This window comes from Nannobrachium achirus, assembly GCF_963921795.1.
Source record: "Nannobrachium achirus genome assembly, chromosome: 17".
In the NCBI taxonomy this organism is placed as follows: Eukaryota; Metazoa; Chordata; class Actinopteri; order Myctophiformes; family Myctophidae; genus Nannobrachium; species Nannobrachium achirus.
The window spans coordinates 49,430,017-49,456,322 of NC_137824.1; the positions used below are offsets into that span (position 1 = coordinate 49,430,017).

General features: G+C 44.9%; 2 protein-coding genes across 2 annotated transcripts in view; both read right to left on the reverse strand.

Annotated features, from left to right (window-relative positions):
* Positions 1-5,481, reverse strand: part of mcf2a (MCF.2 cell line derived transforming sequence a) — a gene marked incomplete at its 3' end in the record, with an annotated part of 44,355 nt that extends 38,874 nt beyond the window's left edge. The window contains exon 1 of the mRNA XM_080745450.1: positions 5,418-5,481. Coding sequence (XP_080601576.1) covers positions 5,418-5,475 — 58 coding nt within the window. The 5' untranslated portion in view covers positions 5,476-5,481. The remainder of the gene's footprint in view (positions 1-5,417) is intronic.
* Positions 5,482-11,699: 6,218 nt separating this feature from the next.
* The window catches only part of atp11c (ATPase phospholipid transporting 11C (ATP11C blood group)), a 70,477-nt gene continuing 55,870 nt past the window's right edge, over positions 11,700-26,306 (reverse strand). Inside the window, exons 13-31 of the mRNA XM_080746411.1 lie at positions 25,966-26,136; positions 25,183-25,394; positions 24,531-24,602; positions 24,299-24,372; positions 23,340-23,443; positions 23,053-23,234; positions 21,356-21,622; positions 20,753-20,930; positions 20,367-20,469; positions 20,084-20,229; positions 19,623-19,682; positions 18,888-19,015; positions 17,953-18,088; positions 17,418-17,483; positions 16,730-16,833; positions 16,438-16,582; positions 14,032-14,140; positions 12,134-12,168; positions 11,700-11,826 (exon numbers count right to left, since the gene is read on the reverse strand). Coding sequence (XP_080602537.1) covers positions 14,036-14,140; positions 16,438-16,582; positions 16,730-16,833; positions 17,418-17,483; positions 17,953-18,088; positions 18,888-19,015; positions 19,623-19,682; positions 20,084-20,229; positions 20,367-20,469; positions 20,753-20,930; positions 21,356-21,622; positions 23,053-23,234; positions 23,340-23,443; positions 24,299-24,372; positions 24,531-24,602; positions 25,183-25,394; positions 25,966-26,136 — 2,253 coding nt within the window. The 3' untranslated portion in view covers positions 11,700-11,826; positions 12,134-12,168; positions 14,032-14,035. The remainder of the gene's footprint in view (positions 11,827-12,133; positions 12,169-14,031; positions 14,141-16,437; positions 16,583-16,729; positions 16,834-17,417; positions 17,484-17,952; positions 18,089-18,887; positions 19,016-19,622; positions 19,683-20,083; positions 20,230-20,366; positions 20,470-20,752; positions 20,931-21,355; positions 21,623-23,052; positions 23,235-23,339; positions 23,444-24,298; positions 24,373-24,530; positions 24,603-25,182; positions 25,395-25,965; positions 26,137-26,306) is intronic.

Here is a 26,306-nt window from a genome sequence, read left to right on the forward strand (position 1 = left end):
AATGGTCAGTTTTTCCTGTTAGATACCAAGGTTCTGGGTTCAGTACCAGCTCAGGGCAGCTCTCCACATAACATTGGGGCCTCTGGGTGCTACAGTATACCTGCCATCTATGAGCATTTGAATCCCTCACAGTGCCTCCAGATTGGAACACAATATTGGCCGTGTTTGCAGGTGGGTAGCCAATCGGGGAAGGCGATCTCTGACATTGCATTATGGACTCCTTCAGGTTGGTCGACTAGAGGCATGTATGGAAACTTGTGTTTGTATCCTTTTGAATTTATTTTCAATAAACTAATCAATCACTCACTCACTTCAGCGGATCCTCATGGGCAGAACTGGGAATGTTCCTTTGCCCTCCTGGTCAATCTCCTTACTGGCAGGTGAAAAGAAGCAGCAGGTGATGTCACCAAACAATAGCGGTCATCAGTGACAGGGACTATAAACATGAGGGGGGAATTGGTATAATGACTAAACGAAAAGCAGAATCTTGGGGAAATGAAAGATAAATCTCTCTAAGGTCTAAGCACCAATGGTGGTCTTGGTGGCTCATGAAAAGGTGGAGGATGCACGTTGAACCTTGGAGCACAAGCGGACTATGGAGAATTGCGAGGTATTGAACGAGGTCAAACTCTTCAGAGCCCGCATGATGACCTCCAACAGCAACAGTGAGGAGTTTTGGGGGTGTTGCAACTACAAGGGATGGGAGCTTAAACTGCCTTACTATTAAACCTACAGTAGGAGGTCTTCTAGACCAGTGTTTTTCAACTGTTTTCATATCAAGGTCCATTATTTATTCAGCATTTGAGCCACGGACCACCATTTAATGAGAGTTAGCCTTTCAGAAGATTTTGTTATTGTTGGATACGATTTTGACCACAATTCCATGCTGTATTGATGTGGTAACACTCATGGTCCCCGGACCACTGGTTGAAAACCACTGTTCTAGACGACCGTGTAGTGTACCTATAGACCGATTTCTACGAGCGGCAACCATAACTGCGGTGTCAAGCAGCACCTACACATCGACACGTTGTGAGCTTGTAGATCAGCTATTTTAACTATTTAAAAATGTTTTTCCAAATAGTGAAAAAAGGCAAAGAAGTTTAGGGGTTTAGGGTTTAGCTTGGTGAAAATAGGGCCCTTACTGTGTTGGTCCAGATTTCGCAACTGTACATGTAAGGGTAAGATGTGCCGCCTTACTTTGGGCTATCTTTAGCTTCCCTAGATCCTTTTTAGCTGTGCTGGACCACACAGCCAGGCAGTAGTCAAGGTGAGATTACAGCACCAGTGCCAGGGTAACCTGGACAACAGAGGATGACATCTCCTGAGCATGGACTGCCCCGTTTCCCATTTCCCTTGTCTGGTTTTCAACGAGTGTGGACCATGATCTATGACTGATAGATGTTGTACCAAATAGTTTTGTTTCATCTACCTGCTCAATTCCCCAAACCGCACACAACCATTGTTACTAGACATATGTTACTAGAAGCTCGGCCGCCCTTCGGGCGGCCGAGCGTCTAGTCGGCGTCCTGGCCAACTCGGGAACAATGTAAATAGGGAATGAATGTCCCGCTCTTTAATGCAAACCCCATTATACCTGTTGTCATAGGATCCGTTTTGACCATCTGTTTGCGTGTGTCCATTTATGCCCATATATGGAGATATCTGTCTGTTTACGTCCATGTTATGCCCATATATGGAGATCTCTGTCGGACCCGTTTTGACCATCTGTTTGCCTGTGTCCATTTATGCCCATATATGGAGTTATCTGTCTCTAAGCGTCCATTTTATGCCCATATATGGAGATCTCTGTATCTGTCTGTCTGCATCCATTTCATGCCCATATATGGATATCTCTATATCTCTTTGTCTGTGTCCCTTTATTCCCCATTATGGAGATCTCTGTATCTGTCTGTGCCTCCGACTGTGTTGCAGACACAGTGCCGGTTCCCCCTTTAATGCAAACCCCATTATACCTGTTGTCATAAATGGACACATGCCATATGTTTGCCTGTGTCCATTTAAGCCCATATATGAACATCAGAACACGTCTATATTCGTCCATTTTTGGAGCCGTGTGCAGAGCACATGGGCTCCCTCTGAGTGGCAATGTGTGTCCTGTCTCACCAGAGTCTGTGTCCAGTCGAGAATGAACAGGATCTGCCCATGCGCAATTCTTTGGATGGGATTTATGTCACTTTGAAGTGAGCCGATTTTTTGGATGGGAGGATGGGATTTATGTCACTTTGAAGTGAGCCGATTTTTTGGATGGGATTTATGTCACTTTGAAGTGAGCCGATTTTTTGGATGGGATTTATGTCACTTTGAAGTGAGCCGAATCTCTGGGATCCGTTCTTTTCAAAGAGCCGTTCAAAAGTTATTTATTTTGTAAATACTTTGTAGATTTTGATTATAATTACAAATCACTTCAATCAAAAACATAGACCTGGAACTGCTCAAATTCACGGCTCCACTTCGAACCGAGGTTTGATTTTTGTTGACTCATGAGTCATGTGGCGTACGTGATGTCAGAGCCTTTTATGAAGTGATGTCACAATGAGTCAGCGCTTGCGCCGATTTCCTCCGGAACAGCCTGATGTCAACAATCAGCCCGCATAAGGAGATTCCGAACGTTTCGCGCCGGTTCGGGAAAACCGTGCGTCGGGTCGGGTCGAGGCCCGGCACTGCACTCCGTGCCGCGGCGGGGAACGCGCGTGCCGAATCTGAAGCCGGTGGGACGAACGGTTCTCGAGATACGCGGATTACAGACACGCAGAGACTTCTCGCATTTATAGATAGATTATAATGATGATGGTGTTGGTGGTGTGGTAGTATTATTGTAGCAGTTGTTTTAGCTCTAAAAATAGAACAACAACACTGCAGGATAAGGGACAGAAGGTGAGTTATGCAACTGCTGATGGGCATTGTTAATCTTACAGCATAGGTGCCTTGTACTATACATTGTCCAAGGTAAAAAACTACAATATGCTTTCCATCCATCCTCCCATCACATTTCACACGCATCATTACACTGAGCAAACTCAGCGTAATCGTGTGAGTCTTCCTTCTCCCATATAATGTCCCTGTTCACCCTTCACATCCCCAGCCTATTGGGACGACGATGACACCCCGCCCACGTTGGGAACATTAAGAGACATGACCCAACAGCAAAGCCGTAACACTATAGCCTCTGCCAAGAGAGAGCCCCTCTCCGTATATACAGTATGTAATCACATTAGTCTCTGGAAGGGATGTCCGCCACCAGGGGCGTCACAAGGGGTAGGAAAGTGGGACTGAGTTACTAGGGCCCAAGGTGGAGGGGCCCTAGTAACTTTAGCTATTGAAAAATAGCAGATATACAAGCTCACAGCGCGGCACCGAGTGCCGCGCTGCGAGCTTGTAGATCTGCAATTTTTTTTGAAAAGTCGTGAAAATGTGTGCAAATCTTTGAATATGTATTTTTTAAGCGAACATTTGTAACTCAAATTTTACTTCCGGGGGGGTCCCTGAAACTAAATATTTTGAGATGGGGTTCCGTGGCCAAATTCATATCATTTTGGGGGTCCTTGACATGAAAAAGTTTGAGCATCACTGACATAGAAACATAGGTTTCTTGCACACATTTTCACATTTTTTTCAAAAATAGCAGATCTACAAGCTCGCAGCTTGTGTGAGCTTGTATACCTGCTATTTTTCAATAGTTAACATTCATGGGGGGCCCGCAGTGAATCCTTGTACCCAGGGCCCAGCATTTGGTGTGACGCCCCTGTCCGCCACAGAGCTTCCAGTCAGCTTTACTGCAAGTCACCTCAATCCAATATCAATCAGTTCTATAGAAGTTGGCAAAGATACTTCTGATTAACGATATACTGTATGACCACCAAAGACAAGAAAACTGTCCAAATGCAGAAAAAGCTAAAAGACAATGTGGTAGTTTAGATAGATTTCTATGCACGACTGCCATTAGCGGCATGTATAGCTGATGAGTGGTCAAAATTATGTTTCATGTATTGGAGTGACGGAGGATGCCAGATAGTTGACATACTTATTGGAAGGCAGGGGTGGGATACAAAGCTGTATGTGGCACAATGATGTTGGCAGCAATATTATGATGATTATTACTTACGCAAGCAGAGCGCACAAGACCGCAAGTACTGCGATGGGCTGGGTATGTATGTATGTACAGTATGTCGGGGTATGTATGTCGGTGTCCACGCTTGTTTAAGACCGTAGCCCAATCAGTGACCAGCAGATGTCATTGGTCATATATCATAATATATCATTTTCTTTGGAAGCGGTGATGCCAGTGGTGAGCGCACCTCATGGCGCTAGTTCTAGTTATATACTATACTTGCTGTGAATAAGCATTTTATCATGATTTGTCTTCTTTTTGTTCTTATCATTACTGTATTGCTATGTTGTGTTAAGGTGTGCCCCATGTATTGTCATGCTTGTGTGTGCTGGACCGATCAGCATTACATTTCTTCTGCACACTGCAAGTAGTACAACTTAGCAGCTCCACAATGTTTGCTTTTATACATGTGTTGAAATATTTAACTTTCATTTCATAATGAAGTCAAAGGGCTCCGACTGGCCTAAACCATGGAAGCCATGTCATCCCATGCGGATCCCGAGATCCACGATTCAATTTCAGGTGGGTGATTTAGGCCATATTGTATATAAAATGATAAATGTCATTTGAGTGATAGAATTGCTTACACTACTATATCTATACCTATGTTCCATTATGGCCATAATCAACGTGTCAACAAATCAGTGTTTGGATGCTTCAATAACTTGATTGACGGTTACTCTAAACGATTTACTGACAGTGACAGTGAGTGAATGTCATTGGAATAGCACCAGTACCATTGAGATATTCATTCACAGCGGCACAGATTTTACACATCTCTCATCTACACATGATTACTGTGGATGAAAACGCCATCTATTCACCCGGGAAGGCTTAAAATAGCAGTCATAATCCCTGCAGGCTTACGTCACAAAGTAAAGAAGCTGACACAAGCCCCTCAATAATACCAATAGATCAAACTGGGAAAATTCTTGAACTGTTATGTGTCCTCAATGACTCATCTTATACTGTACAATACATAACACCCTGGGAGGGTATGCAAATCAACCCGAACAGAACAGTGCTGCACTGGCCCGGCCATATGTACATCTGTCACAGCTGCTGGGACGATGCCTTATGTGAAGCAATGACGTGAAACGGTGCAGAGGCTTGTATTAAAAAGGCTGCATCGGTAAGTGAGAGGGGGTGATTTGAGGCCAGTAACCAGCCATCGTGTGTGTGTTTGTGTGTTTGTGTGTGTGTGTGTGTGTGTGTGTGTGTGTGTGTGTGTGTGTGTGTGTGTGTGTGTGTGTGTGTGTGTGTGTGTGTGTGTGTGTGTACTCACGCTGCAGAGTGCTCTCCAGTTGAGAGCCGGCCTGCAGAAGGCTGTGGTAACTGTCCATCTCTGCCTCGGAGGTGGAGGACTCCTGCTCCGGCTCACTCTGGCTCTCCTGCGGTGAAATCAGACCCATCCCGTCCAGTGTTTTACCCTGCTCCTCTCTTCCTTCTCCTCCCCAAGACCCAGGGAACACTGACAGAGCGATTGTCTCCGGAGGTAAAGTGACTGCCATCATGCATGCAGGCCTCACATCACGTCCTACTCGCAGTCCGACAGCCCTGCATTGACAAACTGTGAGGTGGGGGGCAGACGACACTTCTGCCCACCTGCCTCTGCGGGTCCTGAGGTCCGAGTCGGGCCGGCCTGCCTTGCTGTGGGATCTTCCCGAGTCACCTTGAGCTGCATAGAGTGCCTCCACAGAGCAGAGAAACTAAACAGAGCAGGAGGCAGTGGTTGGCTGTCCCGTCAGCTGTGGCCTGGAGTCCTTGCACTACACTCTCCCTCACACACACAAACCTTACCCAGTGAGTCTGCTGCTGTTCTCTCAACTGCAGTAGCTAGCCCTTTTAATGAACAGCAGTTGGCCACTTCAAAATAAACACTGCTCCATCTGGCCACTGCTGTCTGCCTGTCTCTCTCTCTCTCTCTCCCCCTCCCTCCCTCCCTCCCTCCCTCCCTCGCTCCACCTCTCGCTCTCCCCCTCGCCCCTCCCCTTCTCTCTGAGATCTAGTGCGTCAGCTCTCTGCACTAGTGTGCAGGGGACAGGAGTCAAGTCCTGATACTCTGCCAACTCCCTCCCAACTTCTTTCTTCCTTCTCTCGCTTCAGACTCCTCCGTCCTCACACCTCTCTGTCCCTTTAGAATTAGGTGTTGGTTACGACCTACCAGACGGCGTGTGAATGCCTGCAACCCGTGTCCACCTTTTTTGCACGCACGCGTACAGTGTACACAAATATATGCAGATATATACATGCATACAATGCAGGCACGTCATGCAGAATGTGGCACACATCTGAATGGGTCCTTTTGTAGAACAGGGTAGGCTTCTTCCCTGCCCTCGGCCAACAAGCTTGGCCCACGGCAGAGTACACCCAGAGTCATACAACAAACACATTCACACAGAGACAGGAATATGAAAGGGTGTCATTGTATACATATTAATAGAGGCAGCCTTTCTCAACTCATCTCCCCCAATGGTCCCACCACCCACCACTTTGACACATTATATGCTGGAGCAGAATTATGCATACGTGATAAACCTCAAACACACATTAACTCACATGTGGTCTGAATTTCACAGAGAGATGCGGTTACACATCAGATCCAGCTCAGCCTCTCAGAACACGGCATCTGCTCAACATGGCCATGCATCACACACACACACACACACACACACACACACACACACACACACACACACACACACACACACACACACACACACACACACACACACACACACACACACACACACACACACACACACACACACACACACACACACACACACACACACACACACACACACACACACACACACACACAAAAGAACCCAAACATACAATACAAAGCTTTTTACTTCAAAACATTCTTGGTTTATTACAGAAAAGGTTTATTATAGATTTTGAACATACTGGTCTTAAAGAGGTACATTCAGCTCAGAGGTTCAGAGTGCTGAGGCTGGAGACGCCCAAAGAGTGTTTGAATCGGTTCAACACTTAGTTTACCTGTTGGGTCCTGGAGCGAGCCTACTGTACTGTACAGTATATTCTTCCACAAGCAGATTCCCAAATAAATGCTATTCTGCTGAATTCCACTGTTTAACCACTTGAACCATAGCCAAAACCTTTTGCCAAAAAACGCTAACCTATGAGCACACAATGCCTCGCTTTCTGATGTGTTGTGAGCTTGTGGATCTGCTGTTTGAGGGTTTAAGTGGTTAAAATCCAATTTTGAAACGGTGGTCTTATACAAACACACGTCATCCATGTTGACTCGACTGTAAAGTAAGTAAGTTGCCTTGGGAACCATGTGGCCCATAGGTCAGGAGGAGCCTATCTCTTGTTTCCATAGCGCGAGGCAGCTTGATGTACAAATTACACCCCCTGGACATGACGCTAGTATGTCGTAGGGACTTACCCCCAATCCAACCCTGGAAGTGGAGTACCAAGCAGGGAGGCATTGGGTACCAATGTTATAGTCTTTGGTATGACTCTGACTTGGATTGAAGTTTGAACCCCCACTTCCCAGTCTCAGGGCGGACACTCTAACCACAAGGTCACTGAGCTGGTTTTGAAAAGAGCACTTGCCCAATTTCCATATTAAAAATCGTACTTTGAAAGAGTCACTCTCCTTGCAGAGAATATTCAAACAAGCACACTGTTTCGTTTCGGTGAAAACGTCATCACGTCAGCGCACACTTTGGATATTCTCGGTGAGATTTTATATGGAAATTGGGTCATCAACATGGATAAGATGTACTCAGGACCACCGTAGCTTAGCGAGTAGAGAGGCCGTCTGAGAATCGGAAGTCACTGGTTTGAACCCTGGCTTAAGTGTCGCTGAGCAACACACTTAACCCCTAACTTCTCCCGGGGTGCCATATTAACAGAAGCATAGGTAATGTCACCTTAATGTGCAAATGGATTGTAGCAAATACCTCAACTAAAGTGGACGCAATTATTATAATTATTATTACCATTATTATTGCTATTGCTATTATTATATAAGACCATAACCGAATTCAGAAAAACGTCAGTTCCTGGGAAATCTGCAAGTGGGAGAATAATAAGCTCGCTCCAGGACCCAAAATGGCAAGTTATGCATCAAATCCTTTCAAACGCTGAGTGGGTCTCCATGGCTGCCAAAGGGCCAGAGGTGGGAGGGTGCCCCTGGCTGCACGGTTGTCGGGGTGAGGTGCCCATTTTGTGCCCGCCCCTTCTCCTAGGCAGCACCCCACCCCAGCGCCCATCCATCCCCTCACACACAGTAACATCCTTGGTGTTAAACTAACTCTTGACAGTGTAAGGGTTCATTTTGGGTCCATTTTTACACTGAGTTAGATTAACAAAGAGGACCTTACTGTGCGCGGCCAGGATCAGTCTCTGCGACCACAGAGCCTCTCGTGCTTTTTTTGGATGTTTTGATTTTCATACAAAAAAGTGGTTGGAAAAAGGTTGCATTAAAAATACAATCAATTCTTTGATATTTTTCATTTAGTCAGGCAAAACATTAGACTCCAACTTCTTTTTTTTTCTCCAAGCTTTGAAAATAGCATCTCTGATGCAATTTTAAAGGTTTGTTACTCATTTTTCTCAACAAAGCAGGCAGCCCCTCTCAATGCATCCTCCTCCGCGTCCCTGGCACAGTGCGCGCTGGACAGTCAAACATGTGCTCATTTGCGTCTTAATAGCTCACTAATGCTCAGAGAGCTCGTGTGTCAATCCGATCCGTTCAGAATCTTTCCATGTAGAAAAGATGCTGAAATGGATGAAAATCTTTATATAAAACACAGGCTTAAACTTCCTTAACATTTTCAAGTCTCCGTTTGGCATCGCAGCTTTGACACGTGGTTGCATGTGCCGGGCTACATAATGCTCAGTAGCGTGAAACTAATAATTATGTAACAGTCAAATGTGTTTCAGTATCAGTGTAGGAATGGAGTGGTTTGGAGGACACAAATGCAAACCGTGAAACCAAAGTAACTGAGAATCTATTAGCTGCAGCTGAAGCCTGGGCATAAATCAAAAACATCACAGACCTATAATGCATTTCACTGACATGTCCTTTTGGCAAAGCTATGTCACCTGGGATGAGAATGGTGGGAGGCTGTGGTGATGGTGGAGGAGCTGGATGGAGGGGTGGGGCTGCCTGCCACCACATCTATGATAAACAATGACTATCCAATGGAGTTGGCACGGACTTGCATCTGGGCTGGAAGAACACAGGCAAAAACTCAAACTGGCACAAAAGCGTATCATTGTCGACGATAAAAAAAGATCCATGTAATAAAAATATAACATTTGTGAGTAAAATTACACAACAATAAATATGTCAAAGATATATTGCATGTTCTGAAAAGAAAAAAAGAGTCCCATATTATCTAAATATTGATTTCAAACCATGGCATGTGGAAATGGAATGTATGAAGCGCTACACGCTACGGGTTAAAGTGATATAGGCATAAAGACGGTCCACTCGCTGCCTCTGGAGAATCACACAATGCAAACAGGAGGGCAGCGAATGTGGAGGAAGAGCCTCACAGTGACATCTCACTATGGTGGTAAAGGCCTACGTCAGACAAAACAATGCAATCTAGACTACTTGTGATGGATCATGGGAACAAATATACCTCATTTAGGGTTTTTATGTATTAGTGCATGTGTGCGTAATATCTTTTGCGTACAATGTGCAACGTGTGTTTCATCCTAATCTAAGTGACTCGCGTGTTCTAACCTCTAGAGGGTTCAAGTAATTCTGTTGTTCATTGCACACAGGTTTGGTATAATAAGCCATTCCTGTCCAGTACGTCTGTGCGCGCATATTTAGACACACGCGCCGAACGTGTACACAACTCACACTCTTTTTGGATGGAATCGGGCATGTTTACATCTCACCATTGCAGGCACCTTTTTTTTTTGGCTTCGAGCAGAGGTTATCGTACATCTCTAATCTATATACAGTACGGTACATATATATATATATTATTAATTTTCTCTCCTTTGCCGGGATGTCTTAAATTATCGCTGAGGTTTGTAAGATTTAGGTCATGAGCACTCCCGAGTGCCTAACTGCATCAATTTGAAGGTGGAAAAGTTCAATGTTCATTGCCAGAACATGAATAGTCTAATCTTTCATACATCTATTACTCACTCACTCACACTTTTTTGGGGGAGTGCACAGGAAAACGGCCTCTGTTAACATTTCCCTCCCACCTCAGTATACAATGCACTTGAGCTCCACAATAAAGACTTTCTTTTTTTCTGTTATAAACAATTCGGCCAAAATCAGCCCAAAATAGAGCAGACTATGCCAATGGGGTTTTGCTGACCTGAGCTGGACTGAAATCACTATCTATTCTACAGTCTGAACAGATATGCCCATATATGGACATGCCTGGCGTCACAGTACTTCCGTGTGTGTCTGGACAAATATTCCCAGAATATGGACGTCAACTTTGACGTAAGGCATGTCCATATATACAGTATATATATATATATATATATATCATAAGGACAAGCCTGATGGCAAAGTTGACATATCTGACGTTGTTAGGCAACGATTTACGCCAGCCCACTGGCAACGGTTTCTGTTGTGTGACGTCAGACCAAAGCTCTATCAGCGAGAGAGACAGAGAGTGGTAGAGGGGTGAGAGTGAGGCAGGCAGGGAGAAAGAGGGAGGAGGGGCGAGAGAGAGGGTGAGGGGGGAAAGAGGGAGGGAGCCTATTTCACCCACGCTCTAACCCGGTCAATGCTGGGTACTGAAACCTGAACGCGCTGATCGACACGCCGCGAAGCAACAACTAGAATTTGCAACGTGTTGTCAGCGCAATAACCCCAGCAACGCCGGGTAAGCTGATAATGTGGCGCTTTGCGTCGCATTATCAGCTTGTATACAAAAAATAATAATTAAGGAAAACAAAGAAAACATGGATTTGGATCTGGGTAAACAGTAGAACAACCGTTGAAAGTGGTACAACCGTCGATAGTGGAAAAAACGGGTGCGAATGGAGTGAACGTTCTGAGAATGCAATTGAGACACCAATGCATATTATACGAACAAGTGGTCCTCGCGTAACATTGACAATGGTGGTCGTGAGCAACAACAACACAAAAAAGTCAATGGAACGTGGTGTTCTTTCACGCCTCCTTTCATGCAGGTCAACAAAACGTGACTGACTGCATGTTAAAACACAGCAGTCTGTAGAGCAACTGGCAAGGCAGCTGTTATTATGCATTCTTAAGCTAGTATAATAATATACATATATCTATATATACAAATATAGATATACATATTTGAACAGAAGTAAAATAAAAGAAAAATTGCAGAGACCCATGCCCGTTTGTCCAGAGTAGTTTTGTTTTTACAAAAGTGTGGTAACAAAGTGGGCCCATGCTGCCTGGGCTGGTGATGCAGGACACTGCTCTGCAGGCATGCTGCGCTCAGGAGGGGGTCGCATCAGGACGGAGGGAGGAGCAGCTCCAGCAGGGTCAGTTAAGACGGCAGGCAGCTCTGGCCCGACTGGGGTGTGTGCGCGCGCGAGTGTGTGTATGTGTGTTTGTATATGTGTGTGAGAGCTGGGGTGGGGAGGTGATCCTGAATGAGGCAGACGTTAGCGTAGCTTGTCCAGATCCTCGCCGCCCTTCACTCGTTCTCCTTTAGGTGCTTGTAGGACAGCGGCGTGACAGGTGCGACCTGTAAGGAGGGACAGGGGTGGGGGAGAGGAGAAAGAGCAAGAAGTGTTTTACTTTTCACGACACGCCTTTCACCGTGAGCCAGAAACAAAATCACGACCACAGGAGGCCATTGGAAGAGGAGCAGGCGGTATGAAGTCAAGACAAAAACACCAACACCAAAATAAATGGAACATTCGATTCAGCAACCCGCACCACCACAGATAGAAGCTAAATCAGTCATAGGAGGGCTACTGATTCCTCCACAGTCTGTCTACTGATCCCTGGGTAGGCTGGTAGCTTTATCTGGGGTATTGTGGACTGTTTACCTGGATGTCAGTCCGGGGCAGTCCTCTTATGACAGCTATTGGGAGAATAGAGAACCACATTAAACAGTGAGTGAAAGCTGGAAGTACAAAGCCTGTTATTGTTGTTGTTGTTGTTGTTAAAAGGTATTAAGGTTAACCCATTCATACGCCCGTCTTGCAGATCACATTGATGAGTAGCAGCAGCATGGCTTTCAGCCCGTGTAACGCTTAAGTATTCAACCTCTGGTTAAGATGAAGGACACACAAGGCGGTGAGTGAGCCATGCCTCATAATCACAGACAAAAGATAAAAACAGGTGCTGTGCAGCCAGCATGCACATGTTGCAAAAAAAACCCAAACAACAACAAAAAAGACAAAGGCACAACCACAACATAAAGGACAACTATTAACACTGGACAATTCCAAAGCAAAAGGAAACCCAAACAGATGGATAGATGCCCGAAACACACACACTCATACATTTACCCTGATAGCACAGATGGGTCCCCAGTTCAATGACGATACATTATTTATTTATTTTTAAAAGTAGAATTTCATATTTAATACCACAGGACACGTGGAGAGAAAAAAGGAAAAAAGAAAAAGCACATGCAAGATTTGCTGAGGTGGGCACCTAGAGGAAGTCTGAAAGAGAGAATTGTAAAAAGTAACTCATTTAGTTTATCCAAGACTGTTACCTAAACACGGAACCGTCTTAATAAAGTAATTTAGAGTACCATCTGGTGCAACAGAATAATCTATAAAATGTCGATCCTTAATAAAACACAATCTCTAAACCATAAGAATAATCAAAGGAATTGCCAGCTCTCACGTAAAGGGTCCTTCAATACTTTATTTAAAAGGCACGGGCAGCTAACAAAATCATCTTGTTAGCTGTCCATGCCTATTAAATAAAAGTACCTGAAACACTCTTTCCATGGATGTTGGCAATTTCTTTGTTTATATAATAATCTTTGTAGAATTTCGATTATTTGGAGTCGTGCTCTCTTGTAATACCATAAGAATTAACAACTCTCTCTTCAGTCAGCCACTAGAAGGCACCACAACACGGTCTGTTTGTAAGAACACACAAGCCAAATTCCAATACCCAAAGCTCTGCTCACTCGCTCACTCCGCACTCGGTCCTCCAACTTGACCCAGAAATCATTCGCGTCCCAAATGGTAATTTGCTTTTGGAGGAGCCGAGAATGGAGAGAGAGAGAGAGTGGGATCCACAAGCCGCTTGGAGCGAGTGTACATGAAGTGTTCACTTCAGCGAGTTTTGCTAAAGTGTTGAGTCTTGACTGACTTATCTGTTTTGTTCTCCTCGAGCTATGGGATGAAAACTACGCTGTCTGGGAGGTAGGGTCTGAAAGCCGTGCCGTATTGTGGACTTCAAAGAGAAAAGTTTGATATATATATATATATACACACACACATACATACTGTGTGTGTGTGTGTGTGTGTGTGTGTGTGTGTGTGTGTGTGTGTGTGTGTGTGTGTGTGTGTGTGTGTGTGTGTGTGTGTGTGTGTGTGTGTGTGTGTAATATAATAATAATATGAATAATAATAAAAGCTACTGAAGCAACAAATTAAATAATGGTTTGATCTATCAGTCCAACCTGCTCGGCTGCTCCGGAATTTCATCAAATCCTCACCTCCTCGCGAGTGATGGATGCGAGTGGAGTGCGCGATCAGGGGCGATCATGGATGCGAGTGGAGTGCGCGTCTGCTCGATCATGGAAGTTAAGAGTATTGGAATTTGGCTATAATTAGGGACTGTAGACGGGAGGGCTTGGCGTCTGTGATCTATTCTCTTATGAAACAGGTTGGAACCCTTGACTTCAGGAGAGTTTGGCTGAGAGAAGGGGGGCTTTGATTGGCTTAAACTGGCACTAGGGGTGGAGGTGGGCTGGTACCTGTTCATACGACAGTATTGGACTCATCTGTAAACGTTCTCATGAGCAGGGGTCTGGCTGAAGACTGGGCTGACTGGGGGACCCCCGCACTCGACTCAACTGGCTTCTTCTGGAAGTGTGAGGGAAGAGACACTAATGACACTGTGACTCTGACGAACACACTTCACAAACACTCACTCATAATATACACACACCAAGGTACACTTCAACACCAGGCGTACAGCGAAACTCACATACAATTGTGGTGGATAGCTTTTCCTCAACAGTAGCATCTTCCAGTGGAAGGTCAAAGATAAATAGAACATGAAGCTAGTAGGACTGTCTAACAAAAACACATATACTATTCATAAGTACTCATATGGGGCAGCTTTCCACAACACCACATGTGCAATTCTTTCCAACATCTAGTTGAAAATCAGACACACGTACACACACACACACACGCAGCAGCGACCCGCTGAGGTTGTGGTGGGGTCCTGGGATGCAGTAGTTGGCTGGGGCCTCATGCAGATCAAGACGTTGGGCTTTGCGTGCTACATTCATCCGTGTGGACATGCAGAGGCAGCGGGCATTGGAGCAGCGCAGGCAGCTTAAGGGTGAAGGTGGGTGGGTGGTTGCGGAGTGGAGCGCACAAACTGACTTGGGAGGTTGGGGGACACTGTCTAACAAGGATGTAACACTGACTGTACATTTGCAGCAGAAAACTCCATACCGCTGACACAGTCAGGGCCAGTCACCTGCTGGGGCACACTCCCCCTCCCACTGTGTCCAACAACCATTCCCTATTTAGCTTGTAGACATCTGAATGTTGCATTAAAATATTGTTGTTGTCGGGTGGAAACCTCGTATCTCCAAGTTTCAAATTTGTACGTTCTTTCGCAAAGTAAAGCCCTGCTTCATCATACAAGGCCGTCGCACAACGGTTTTGGACATACAAGGTTTTCACCCGACAACGACGATATATTTAAATACAATTAAACATTATAAGAAAAACACTGCGTCTTGGTTTGGAGTTTGGACCCCACCCCTGCCCCCCTGAAAATAATATCCCAGCAAGAAGATTGCTACCTCTCTTGCAGTTAAACAGAGGCAGTTGCAGTAGGACAGGAAGGAGACAAGGGGGGAGAATGCAGAATGGCAAGGAGACAAGACAGACATGGCGACAGGCAGAAAGAGAAGAGAGAGAGACCTCAGTCACTCCAGGAGAAGCTGTGAGTGCTGGCTGTCTGGGACAGCATGAAGATAGTGGAGGGTCCCGAGGAGGGAAGGCGATGCTTCATCTATGGCACAGAAGGAGGTCCCAAGAGGAAGAAGAGAGGCAGTAAGAGGGTGAGACAGAGAGAGAGAGAGAGAGAGAGAGACAGAGAGAGAGAGAGAGGGAGGAAGAGGGTCTTAGTATGCAAAAGCAATAATTGATAGCATAGGTAGAGCAGAGTTTGGAAGCATAGAAGGAAAATAGGCAGAAAAAACTGTAAGGTTGAAGAAGGCATTTTGGTTAAAATGGTGTATGAAAGGTTATGCTCTCTGATCCAAAACCACAACAAAGCTATGTTTAATCTACATACAGGAAAACCCAGCTGATGAAAATATCAAACCCACTCAGTGAGTAGAATGTGTAAATTTGGCCTATATGAGCACATTTCTTGCAGAAAATGTAATTAATCGTTTTGCCCCCTCAATCTAATGTCTAGCTACAAGGTCATGCTTCTATAATCAACATGACATGAGCCGTGGGATCCGTTCAAATGGAAAGCCGAGGCGGAACTCATTTGCCTCCTGGGGAGCTAAATGGAATGACTGATATTCAGTCATGACTCATAAGAACAGTTTGCGATAGGTCTTAAGGCCTATTAATACAGATGAGTTGTATCTGACGTGCGCGTGTGCTTCTGGCTGATTCTAACACCCAAATAATCAAATTAAACAAATGCGATACTGTGTCCATCCTCTGCATTACAATCTACAAACACATCCTTTTATCGACAATATTTCAACCTGTAGAATAAAAGGCATCCGTCACAGCGAATTTAAAGAGGTGAAACCGTCACGCTCATTTTCCCATGTGCATGTGTATTGATGTGTGTGTGTGTGTGTGTGTGTGTGTGTGTGTGTGTGCATCATTATTTGTGTGTCTCTGTGTGTGTTTCTGTGAGTGAGTGAGTGAGTGAGTGAGTGAGTGTGTGCGTGAGTGAGCGAGTGTTTGTGTGTGTATTGATGTGTGTGTGTGCATCCATCAATATGAGGATGATTATGTGTGTGTGTGTGTGTGTGTGTGTGTGTGTGTGTGTGTGTGTGTGTGTGTGTGTGTGTGTGTGTGTGTGTGTGTGTGTCACATCAATATGAGGATGATTATTCATGTGTGTGTGTGTGTGTGTGCGCGTGTGCGCACATGCGTGCCAGGCTTACCTGGCGACGGGGCTTGCGGAGCACAGACAGCAGGATGTCTGGCAGCAGGCTGAGCATAATGAGAAGGATGATAACCAGCCACGCCGACACAGAGCTCAGCATGTTGGCAAACACAAAGTACAGACGCTGCTGCCTCAGGAAGGGCCTGTGGGGGGAGAGGGGATGAGGGGGAGAATACACAAGTTAAACTTAACAATAGTTGAAGGAACCCAGTGGAGAAGAATCAATCAGACTTGACCAGGAAGGAGAGTTAATCAAATTTTTTGGGGGTCATTGAGATGCATCTCCTCACCATATGATTCCTCCCCAGAAGAAGCTAAAGAACACGTAGAAGGCCAGGGATCCCCAGATGACAAAGTGGTTGAGCCACGTCCAGTGCCTGGTGTCCAGAGCCAGCTGCAGCGTTGACAGAAAACACCTTCCATTAATCACACATGTCCAACATCCCCACTGAACTCACTCTCCAGTTAATGTGTTTCTTTTTTTTTGGGGGGGGGGGGGGGGGGGGCTCACTGAAGGAGGAGGAGGAAGTCTGAGCCGGGGTGCGATTACAGGCCCAAACGATTTACTGAACGACATTCCACTAATGACACATACAGGGCTTAGGATGAGAGGATCTAGGTCAGTGGTTCTCAAACTTTCAAATTTCAAGGTCTCCCCTTAACTCTGACAGTGTACAAATGGAACCAAATGGACCCTAATGGTAGGGTTGCAACGGTATGAGATTTTTAACACCGGAAATATCATCCGTGTTGTGCAGCACAACTTGTGCTCGCTCACCGGTAACACTGGTAACACCGAGTACAGTTGCAACCCTACCTAACGGGTCCATTTGGTTCCAATTGTATACTGTTACAGACTTGTATGGGTCCATTTAGACACCCCTAAAGGAACCCACAGAGTCCCTGGAATCCACTTTGAGAAACACTGATCTACCGGTAGGTAAACAACAAAAATAGCACGCCGGTCAGTTAGTTTACCTTCAGCGTGACGGTGAACACAAGGATAGTGAAGACGATGGTTCCATACGACCAGTTCCCAAACACCTAGAAATTGAACAAGACAAAGGATTATTTGAGCTCAGTGTGCTTAAAGGGCCACTCTGTCTCTAACCTGAATCATACCGTTCCATTGTGGAACGGTTTAAGAGGACATGACAACACATCCCAATGTGTTTTTGTGAACTCGCTCTCAAAAAGCTCTGGATAAACTCCAGTGGGAGCTGCCACATTGTATGGATTACAGACTGGTCAAGCACTAAAGCAAAATAATATCTCACAACTGAAACATTTTGTTAGGCCAAGTCCCAATCTGTGATTTGTGAAACAATATGAAGATCTGGAAGATTTAACATGTATTCTATTGCTAGTTTGACCACTTCAAATACACTTAAATCTTAAACTAACTAATAACCAAAAATAAGCTGAGTAGATGGCTTATTTTTGGTGAGTGGCATGCTTGAATCCACAAACTTTATGTCAGCCAGGGGTGGCAGTGCACGTGGCGTTGACTAACCTGGCCATTATCCTGCAGAGCCGGGTTGATGAACAGGTAGCGGACACCGAAGAAGAAGAGCAGCCCCTGGAAGACCCCCAGCAGAGTCCAGTAGAAGAAGGGGCCCCAGCGCAACATGGCATTCTTGGCAATCTCCCTAAGCCACAACAACAAAAAGGTGGAATATGACCTTGCAAATCACATGTGACAATGTCTAAAATTATTTGTTTATTTGTTTGTTTGTTTCTTCATTTATTCATTTTTTAGGATTCCCATTAGCTGTGCCCTAAAGCACAGCTAGTCTTCGTAGGTCCAATAACAAAGAAAACAAAAATTAACATAAAATGTTATACTTGAAAGAGGAGCAGAGCTAAAACTTTATACTGTAGTCCATCAAAATGTTAAGAAAGGAGAGAAATTTAACAATCAAGTCCTTTCAAGTCCACATATTAAGAACTGTTTCTGTTGTTTAATTGCCAATTCCCCCCACATGTGTAGTCAATGTTACTGCCAACCCCAACTGTTTTGTCACTGGGAGGCTGCTGACAACCACGTCTCCTCCAATACACATGGATCATCAGCCACTCATTTTCACCCGACAGTGAGGAGTTTCACTTGGAGTGCGAAATGCATGGAGATAGGAACATGTTATTCTTCCCAGTTCCACTCTCCACTGAGCAGGCGCCCAGATCAACCTGTAGCTGGGTTGCTAGTGCTGTGACAGAACGCCCTCCCCTGCTGGCTTCCCACCAGTGAACATGGGAGCGCTCTGCCAAACCGGATGCACCGCGGTGGAATTGAACCACAGTCTCCAAGATGGTGGAGACTGGGGGGGTATCCTGTGGCACCCTGATATACATACTCCCCGGCTCCCCTGTATATCGAGAACCACTGGTGTGGGAGACATGGCAAGGGAGGCTGCAGTATGGTGGTACGGGACCCATCCCCATGTGTACCTGTAGAGGGTAGCGTTGCTCAGCAGAACCTCCATTGCGATGTGCTGCTCCAGCAGACTGTAGGCCAGGATGGGCATGGAGGTGAAGCAGATGTTGTACATCGTCAGATAGGCTGCATCATACAGGGGCTGGGGGGGGGGGGGGGGCACCGGAGGAGGGGGTAAGGAAGAAGGCAGGAGGGATGGGGATTAATACATTGGAGAGGACAAGACCACCACAATCACACAAACACTAACAACTTAAGAGGGAGCCGAGACTTTTATATATATATATATATATATATATATATATATATATATATATATATATATATATATATATATATACTATATCGTCATTGTCGGGTGGAAACCTTGTATCTCCAAGTTTCAAATGTGTCCGTTCTTTCGCAAAGTAAAGCCCTGCTTCATCATAAAAGGCCGTCACACAAAAGTAGTGAAAACAGCAGATCTTCAAGCACACAACGCCTCGTGGTGCGAGGCGTTGTGTGCTTGTAGATCGGCTGTTTTCACTAGTTTAAATCATTTTTAAAATGATAAATGCAAAACGAATGGTTTTGGACATACAAGGTTTTCACCCGACATCAACGATATATATACACAAAGTCACAGACACACATATATACACATACACCAGCCATTCCAGGGGCAGAGAGAGGGAGGGTCAATCAGAGGGGAAACATCTGCAGGAGGAGCACACTCTTCTGTGAAGAGCACATTTGAACATGATACTCACTTGCTGCGAATAGCCACAGAAGAACTGGTACAAGAACTGAGGTAAGATGAAGCAAAGGTTCTGCAAAGTACAAAAAAAAGAGGCTTGGATTTACAAACACATACTTGGGACTCAAAGGCATATCTTTTGTGAAGATAAAACACTAGAATTGAATCAATTCATGTACTGTATAGCAGGCTTTGCCCATACTACGGGATTGCAGTCAGGGTGGGAGGGGGCGGTGCATTTCTTTGGGTGGTCCCTCCTACTGCTCTGTCTTGAACACTACACTGTTCAAATTGTAATCCATTTTACTTAATTCATTGTATGCAAGCGAACATACAAAGCAAACGTTACATTTCATTTAGATTTTTCAAATAGTCGTGCGTGGCACGATTTCTTTTATATTTATAAAAGATTTCTGATCGAGATGCCCCCAAAGGACCCAACTATTTAAACCCCATAAGAGAAGAGCCTCCTACCTTGTAAAAGAAGTATTGCACAAGATGGGCGATGCGGACATAGTACAGGTGTCCATGTGCCAGTAAGAGCTTCTTGAGGTGTTTCAATTTGGGGATAGCATAGTCGCTGTTCCTCACTGCCTGACGCCCCTCTTTGCCCTTTATACCTAGAATGACCATGAGGGATAATTACACTTGCAGCATTAAAAAAACAAAAAAAAACAGAATGCTTCTTCAATGATGGAAAGCACTTTTGGAAAGCACTTTTGTGCCAGAAGTGAGCTCTGGCACCAAGAATTCTTACCGATGCCAACATGCGCCTCCAAGATCATGCTGACATCGTTTGCTCCGTCCCCCACGGAGAGCGTAATGGGTCCTCCTTTGGAGTTCTTTACCAGCTTCACAATCTAAAGACAGAGAGAGCCCATATGAAGATTATACAACCACTAACTGTAAACATTTATTTTACCACTTAAACCCTCCAAAATGTGTTGACCAGAGTTCTCCAGTGGTTTGTTACTTTCCATCTACACTTAATCTCTTTTAGATCTGCAATTTTCACTGAATGTTGACCTATTTCCAACGCAATTGACTACTACACCATGCCCAGAATAGGGACAATATGGTTCATGTGGTTAATGATGGGTGTTAAGTAATAATTCTGAGGTGGCCCAGTGTCGTGTGCCTGACCTGTGCCTTTTGGAGGGGTGCCATGCGACAGCAGAGCACGGCAGTGCAGTTCTGACAGATCTGCAGGAACAGGCTCTTATAGTGGCTGGAGTTGGCGTCAGACGAGGAGTTCAGAACCATGGACAGAGTGGCTCCGTCTATGATGAAACCGTAGTCCTGGTTGGATTTACTCCAGCTCCTGCAAAACATACCCCAATGAATGCTAGTCAGTTAGTTTAGTTTATTTCGGTCCCATTTCATACAACCAGTGCAGTCCATCAACAATCAGCACTTCAAAGCTGGTCCGAAAAGGTATAGGCAGAATATTACCCCATTTGAATAACAGAAATCCAATATAAGATATTTGATTTGACAGGACTGAAAAACAATCCAAAAAAGGAGAGAACAAAACAATCTAGTGCCACCGCACATACACAGCGGAACCACATTGCTGCTAAGACATCAGAATTTACCCACAATACTTATGATGAATTGAATACATTCCACAATGGAAACAAGACATCATTTTATCATTTCTTGCCATCACTGTGGGGGTTCTTGACATTAAAAGTTTGAGAGCCACTGATCTAAGGAATGAATCCCAGTAGAACTTGTGCCGCTGACCTGGTGACCCCTCCTTTGACCGGAGGCGCGTCCTGCACAGCCTTCTTGTAGTATTCCAGCAGCAGCTCGTGCAGGCGCTCCTCGCGCTTCCTGCTGCCGTCCTCCAGGGTGCGCACCGTCAGCTCAAGCAGCTCCGTGCTCCTCTGGAACAGGCGGCAGGCGTAGCACGTGGACTTGGCCGTCTCCATCTTGTCGCCCGTCAGCACCCACACCTTCATGCCCGCACCCTGCAGCGCCTCCATGGTCTCCGCTGCCTCCTCCTGTAGCCTGGCGGAGGGACGGGTAGAGAACCACATGCTAAATGCCATGTTTCCGGGGACTAGTGGGTGACTAGTTTTGTATAATCGGCATCAGACAAAAAAAACTGAGAACAGGGAAGGTCGATCAAGAAACGATTATCTTTTCTTTCTTTTTTTGTCCTATCACAGCTTGTCCATGAGCAAGTATCTAAACACAGATTCATAACTTGTAGATTTGTTAGAGAAAACTATCAGCCAGGGGGTACAGTAGTTCTAATTTTTGTTACTGTTTCACATAAATCTTATTTTATTAGACCCCAAAAACAAACAAAAAAGATAATTGTTTTTTGATCGGCCATCGGCCTTCTTAATTTTTGCGCCTGCGAAATGTTTTAAGATCATTCTGAATACAGGTAAAATTTTAATTGAAGACCAATTTTGCCAGTTGGAAAAGAAGTGGAAAATAAATAACTATCAAACTTGTCTTCCTCTCCTCATCGAGTATAGGCTCATGAGTGATGTCCTGGAGCTTGGTGCATGTCAGTACTGTGAGCCATAAAAGAGACTTACTGTCTGCCGGTGTAGCGGTACAAAAACATCTATTCTATGTTATTACAATACCGGTACTAGACCATGGGAATTATGGGCTGGGCCGTTGAAGGGGAATACCATTTATTTCCAACCTTCAACAATGTCAATACTATACGTACAGTACCTTTGAGTTGTTGTGTGGAAATAAGAAAAATGTTACACTCTATTGCTCTAAATGGGAGAATCGATTTTTGGGATCAGGTGATCAGTGACTTACGGCCGATGTACTCTCTGAACCGCCCTCTAGTCAGTCTCATAGACTTGAAAGGGAAATATAAAAGTACAGATCCTTCTCGAAAACTTTGAATATTGTGTGAAAAAGCATTGCAGATGCCCTAGCACCCCAAATCATAACTGACTTCGGACACTTCCCACTGGACTTAAAGCAACTCAGACTTCAGAAGGTTGACATTTCTCTATTATAAATCCTTGTTTTGAGTGGTCTTGTGTAATATTGTAATATTTTGAAATATGGACTTTTGATATTCATGAGCTGTATACCATAAAAAAATCTAAATTTGAACAAAAAAAGGTTTGGAATAATTCACTGAATGTCCAATGTATCTAGAATATATGAAAGTTTCAAGAAATATATGAAAGTTTCAAGAAATTCAAATTTTCCGAGAAGGATCTGTATGTCAGTCATGTCTTTCTATATCAACTTCAACGCCCAAAAGCCAAACAGAAATGTCACTTTTATTATTATTATGTTCCAGTGTTTTAAAGTGTGACAATTCATTGTCATGTAAAATGTGGTAATCGTGACAGCCCTAACGGCCAATAGAGTGAGAGAGAGAGTGACAGTGACAGTCAGAGTGAGAGAGAGAGAGAAGAGAGTAGAGAGAGAGGGCATGGATGTTGGCACACCTGTCCTCCACGGCGGTGGCTCCTATGAGACTCATTCCCGTCTCCACCTGGTTGTAAACAGCCATGAGCATGGCCTCTCGGTCCTGCAGAGCCAGCCTGGCTTCCCTCAGCCCTGCGTCTGCCTGGGAGTACTCCTCTGCACTGAGCTGCTTGTAGGCCACACACAGCGTCCGGTAACCCTCCTTGAGCATGGAAGAAAACAAAACGAATAAGAACCTTCTCACTCAGTAGATTTCAAACTTTTTTTGCGTCAAGGACCCCCAAAATGATATGTATTCGAGACCCACCGTAGCGTTGCGCTCCACGTGTGTACGTATCCTCTCCACCTCCTCTTGTCTGACACGAGGGAAAATGGAAGAGTCTGCACCCTTGCAGAAAAGCAACGTTTCACCTGCCACACACACACACACACACACACACACACACACACACACACACACACACACACACACACACACACACACACACACACACACACACACACACACACACACACACACACACACACACACACACACACACACACACACACACACACACACACACACACAGATAGCTTAGTCAGGGCTGAGGGTCCCCAACAGGCAAAGTCAATGGCAATAAACTTGAGAGCATTTTGAAGTAATCAATTTACTTGATTTAATTGTTAATTTGCTCCACAACGTTCCTGGCCATCCGGGCATTTATCGGTGTGTACAAATGATGACACAGCAGAAACCTCACGCCCAATTACCAGTTATGAACACACAGAATCACTCATGGTGTGGCTGGAAATGTATTGAGCAAATACGTGGCTTCTTTAAGGTTTAAGGTTCTCTGTTGGACTGAATAGTAGAGTGCTCTTTTCCCGCCACAAACCTAAATGTTTAAAGGTGCTGTAAGTGTTTGCTTCGATAGTGAGTGTAGGTGTATGTGTGTGTGTGTGTATGTGTGTGTGTGTGTGTGTGTGTGTGTGTGTGTGTGTGTGTGTGTGTGTGTGTGTGTGTGTGTGTGTGTGTGTGTGTGCGCGCGCGCACATTTTTTTTGTTTTGTTAAAACAAAATGTTTTATTTAAAAAAAGTTAAAGCTCTACATTCTGAAAGTCATCAATGCAAAGGTTAATTAACAGGTGTTCGCCATCTCTCCAGCTCTTTAGTAAGTGATTGGTCATTTGGAATGAGGTGAAACCCCGCTCATCCCTTTAAGTAATGATTACATGTTATTACGTACCTATCCATCAATTATGTACATTTGATCTCCAGCTCACCTGATTTACTCCTGACTATGACGCTCATTCGCCGTCGCACAGGATCAAAGTTCAACACGTGGAGCAGCTCGTACCTTTCAGAGGGAATCCAAGGAGCCAAAGTCACATTATAAATCTTCAGCGCAGGTACATGCTTATTAAATAAATGTTAAAAAAAAGAAGAAGAAGAAAAATGGAGGGGTGGGGGTTTGGGGGAACACATCACTCAAAATGTCTTTGCCTGATGACTTACATTTCAACATCATTATTCCTGTTGAGGATTTTCATGTTCTTGCTCTCCAGGCCCAGGAACGTGAAGCCATACCTGCAGATGGAGACAAAGTCTCAGGAATGAGCATCACCAGTGGACAGTTCCACATTTGGATCAGTTTGAATTTAAAAAAAAAAAAAGAGAAAAAAGAAAAACACTATATTGATCAATGGATCTTTGGCTATCGATCTGAGTGAGTGAGTGAGTGAGTGAGTGAGTGAGTGAGTGAGTGAGTGAGTGAGTAAAAGGCTATATGCACAGCAACCATATTGGAAAGAAATTGGCCCCCCTGCCTTACTTCCTTCACATGTATTACGAATGATACTAATGAAGACTCTGTTCCATTCTGGTCAAACAGAGTCAGCGTGCTGATATTCTGCATGTTGGCTCATTGGACACTATGTCAAGCCATTGGGTCTCAAAGGGGGGTCCAGGGTCCAAATGTTCGGTGGGGGTGTAACTCTGAGAATGTACACTCTCAGAGTTACAGGGGTCCTTGAAATTAAAAAGTTTGAGACCCACTGTGCTAGACTAAAATGGAACAGAACAATCATGATCAGTATCATCGGTAACACCTGTGAAGGAAGACATTTCTTACCAACCGAGCCCATTGCCTTCCTGTTGGTATCCTTACCTCATGGCCCCCTTCACCAAGGCCACCTCATCGGGAGAGGAGGCGATGAAGCCCCTCTGCTCCTCCAGCGGTGTCAGCTCTCCGTCCTCGCTCCCCAGGCCGTCCATCTGGTCCAGCAGCGTGTCCCTCTGGGCCGGTGCCTGGTCTGTGGGCTCCTTCACCTGCACCGTGTGGCACAGGCACAGCGCCCGCAGGAACAGCTCTTCCTTCTCCTGCTCGGCAACAGCGCAACAGGAAGACGCATCTTATCAGCGCAACACACATATTCAATAGAGGAGAAGCCTCTTAAAGTATTTAATAATTGATGATGTAACTAAAATCAAACGTTCAATAATTCAGTTCAATAATAGCTTTCTCTGAGGGAAACGGCAAACAAGATGGCTCTTTGACTGACTTTAAGAAGTATTTTAAAATAGCACGGAAGCAGAAAAGTGGATAACTGACTGTGCGTGCCTCCCACGTCCACACACGCACGATACACAGTAGCTGGAGTGGAGTTAAGATAAAGTCATGGATTTACAACCGTTTGTCTTATTACCTTCTTATCATTAACTTCTTATCAACAAAGCTGTTGACGCACAGCTTGTAAAGTATTATAAGGTGGCAGGGTCAAGTGCATTGCAGCCCCCCTCCCAAGTATATTTGTCACATGCATATGTTAACATGTTAAGGAAGAGTGGATGTCTGGAGGGTCTTTCTGAACAGTGGGCTCATATGCTGGTAGGGGCATGCGCCAGTGTGTGTGTTTGCAACAGATGGAGGTACACCGCTTCTACCACCCACCCTGCCAGCTTTTTGCTGCAGCTTGTTCACAGGCCCATCTGTGACACAGAAGCCATCCAGCTCGGATCCCGCATCCCGGTACTTGTACTGGAAACCGTCGATGCAGCATTCGATGAACTCCATGTTGTTCTGGGTGAGCGTACCCGTCTTGTCCGTGAACACATACTCCACCTGCAGACGTCGAGAAGGGAGGTACAATACATCACATGCCCTGGTCCAAGGCTAACATACACACACACACACACATACTGTACATATTATGTATGTGTATATATACACACACATATCCTACTGAACATATAAAATGATAGCTGTTTATTAGAGTGCTGGAACTGTTACAG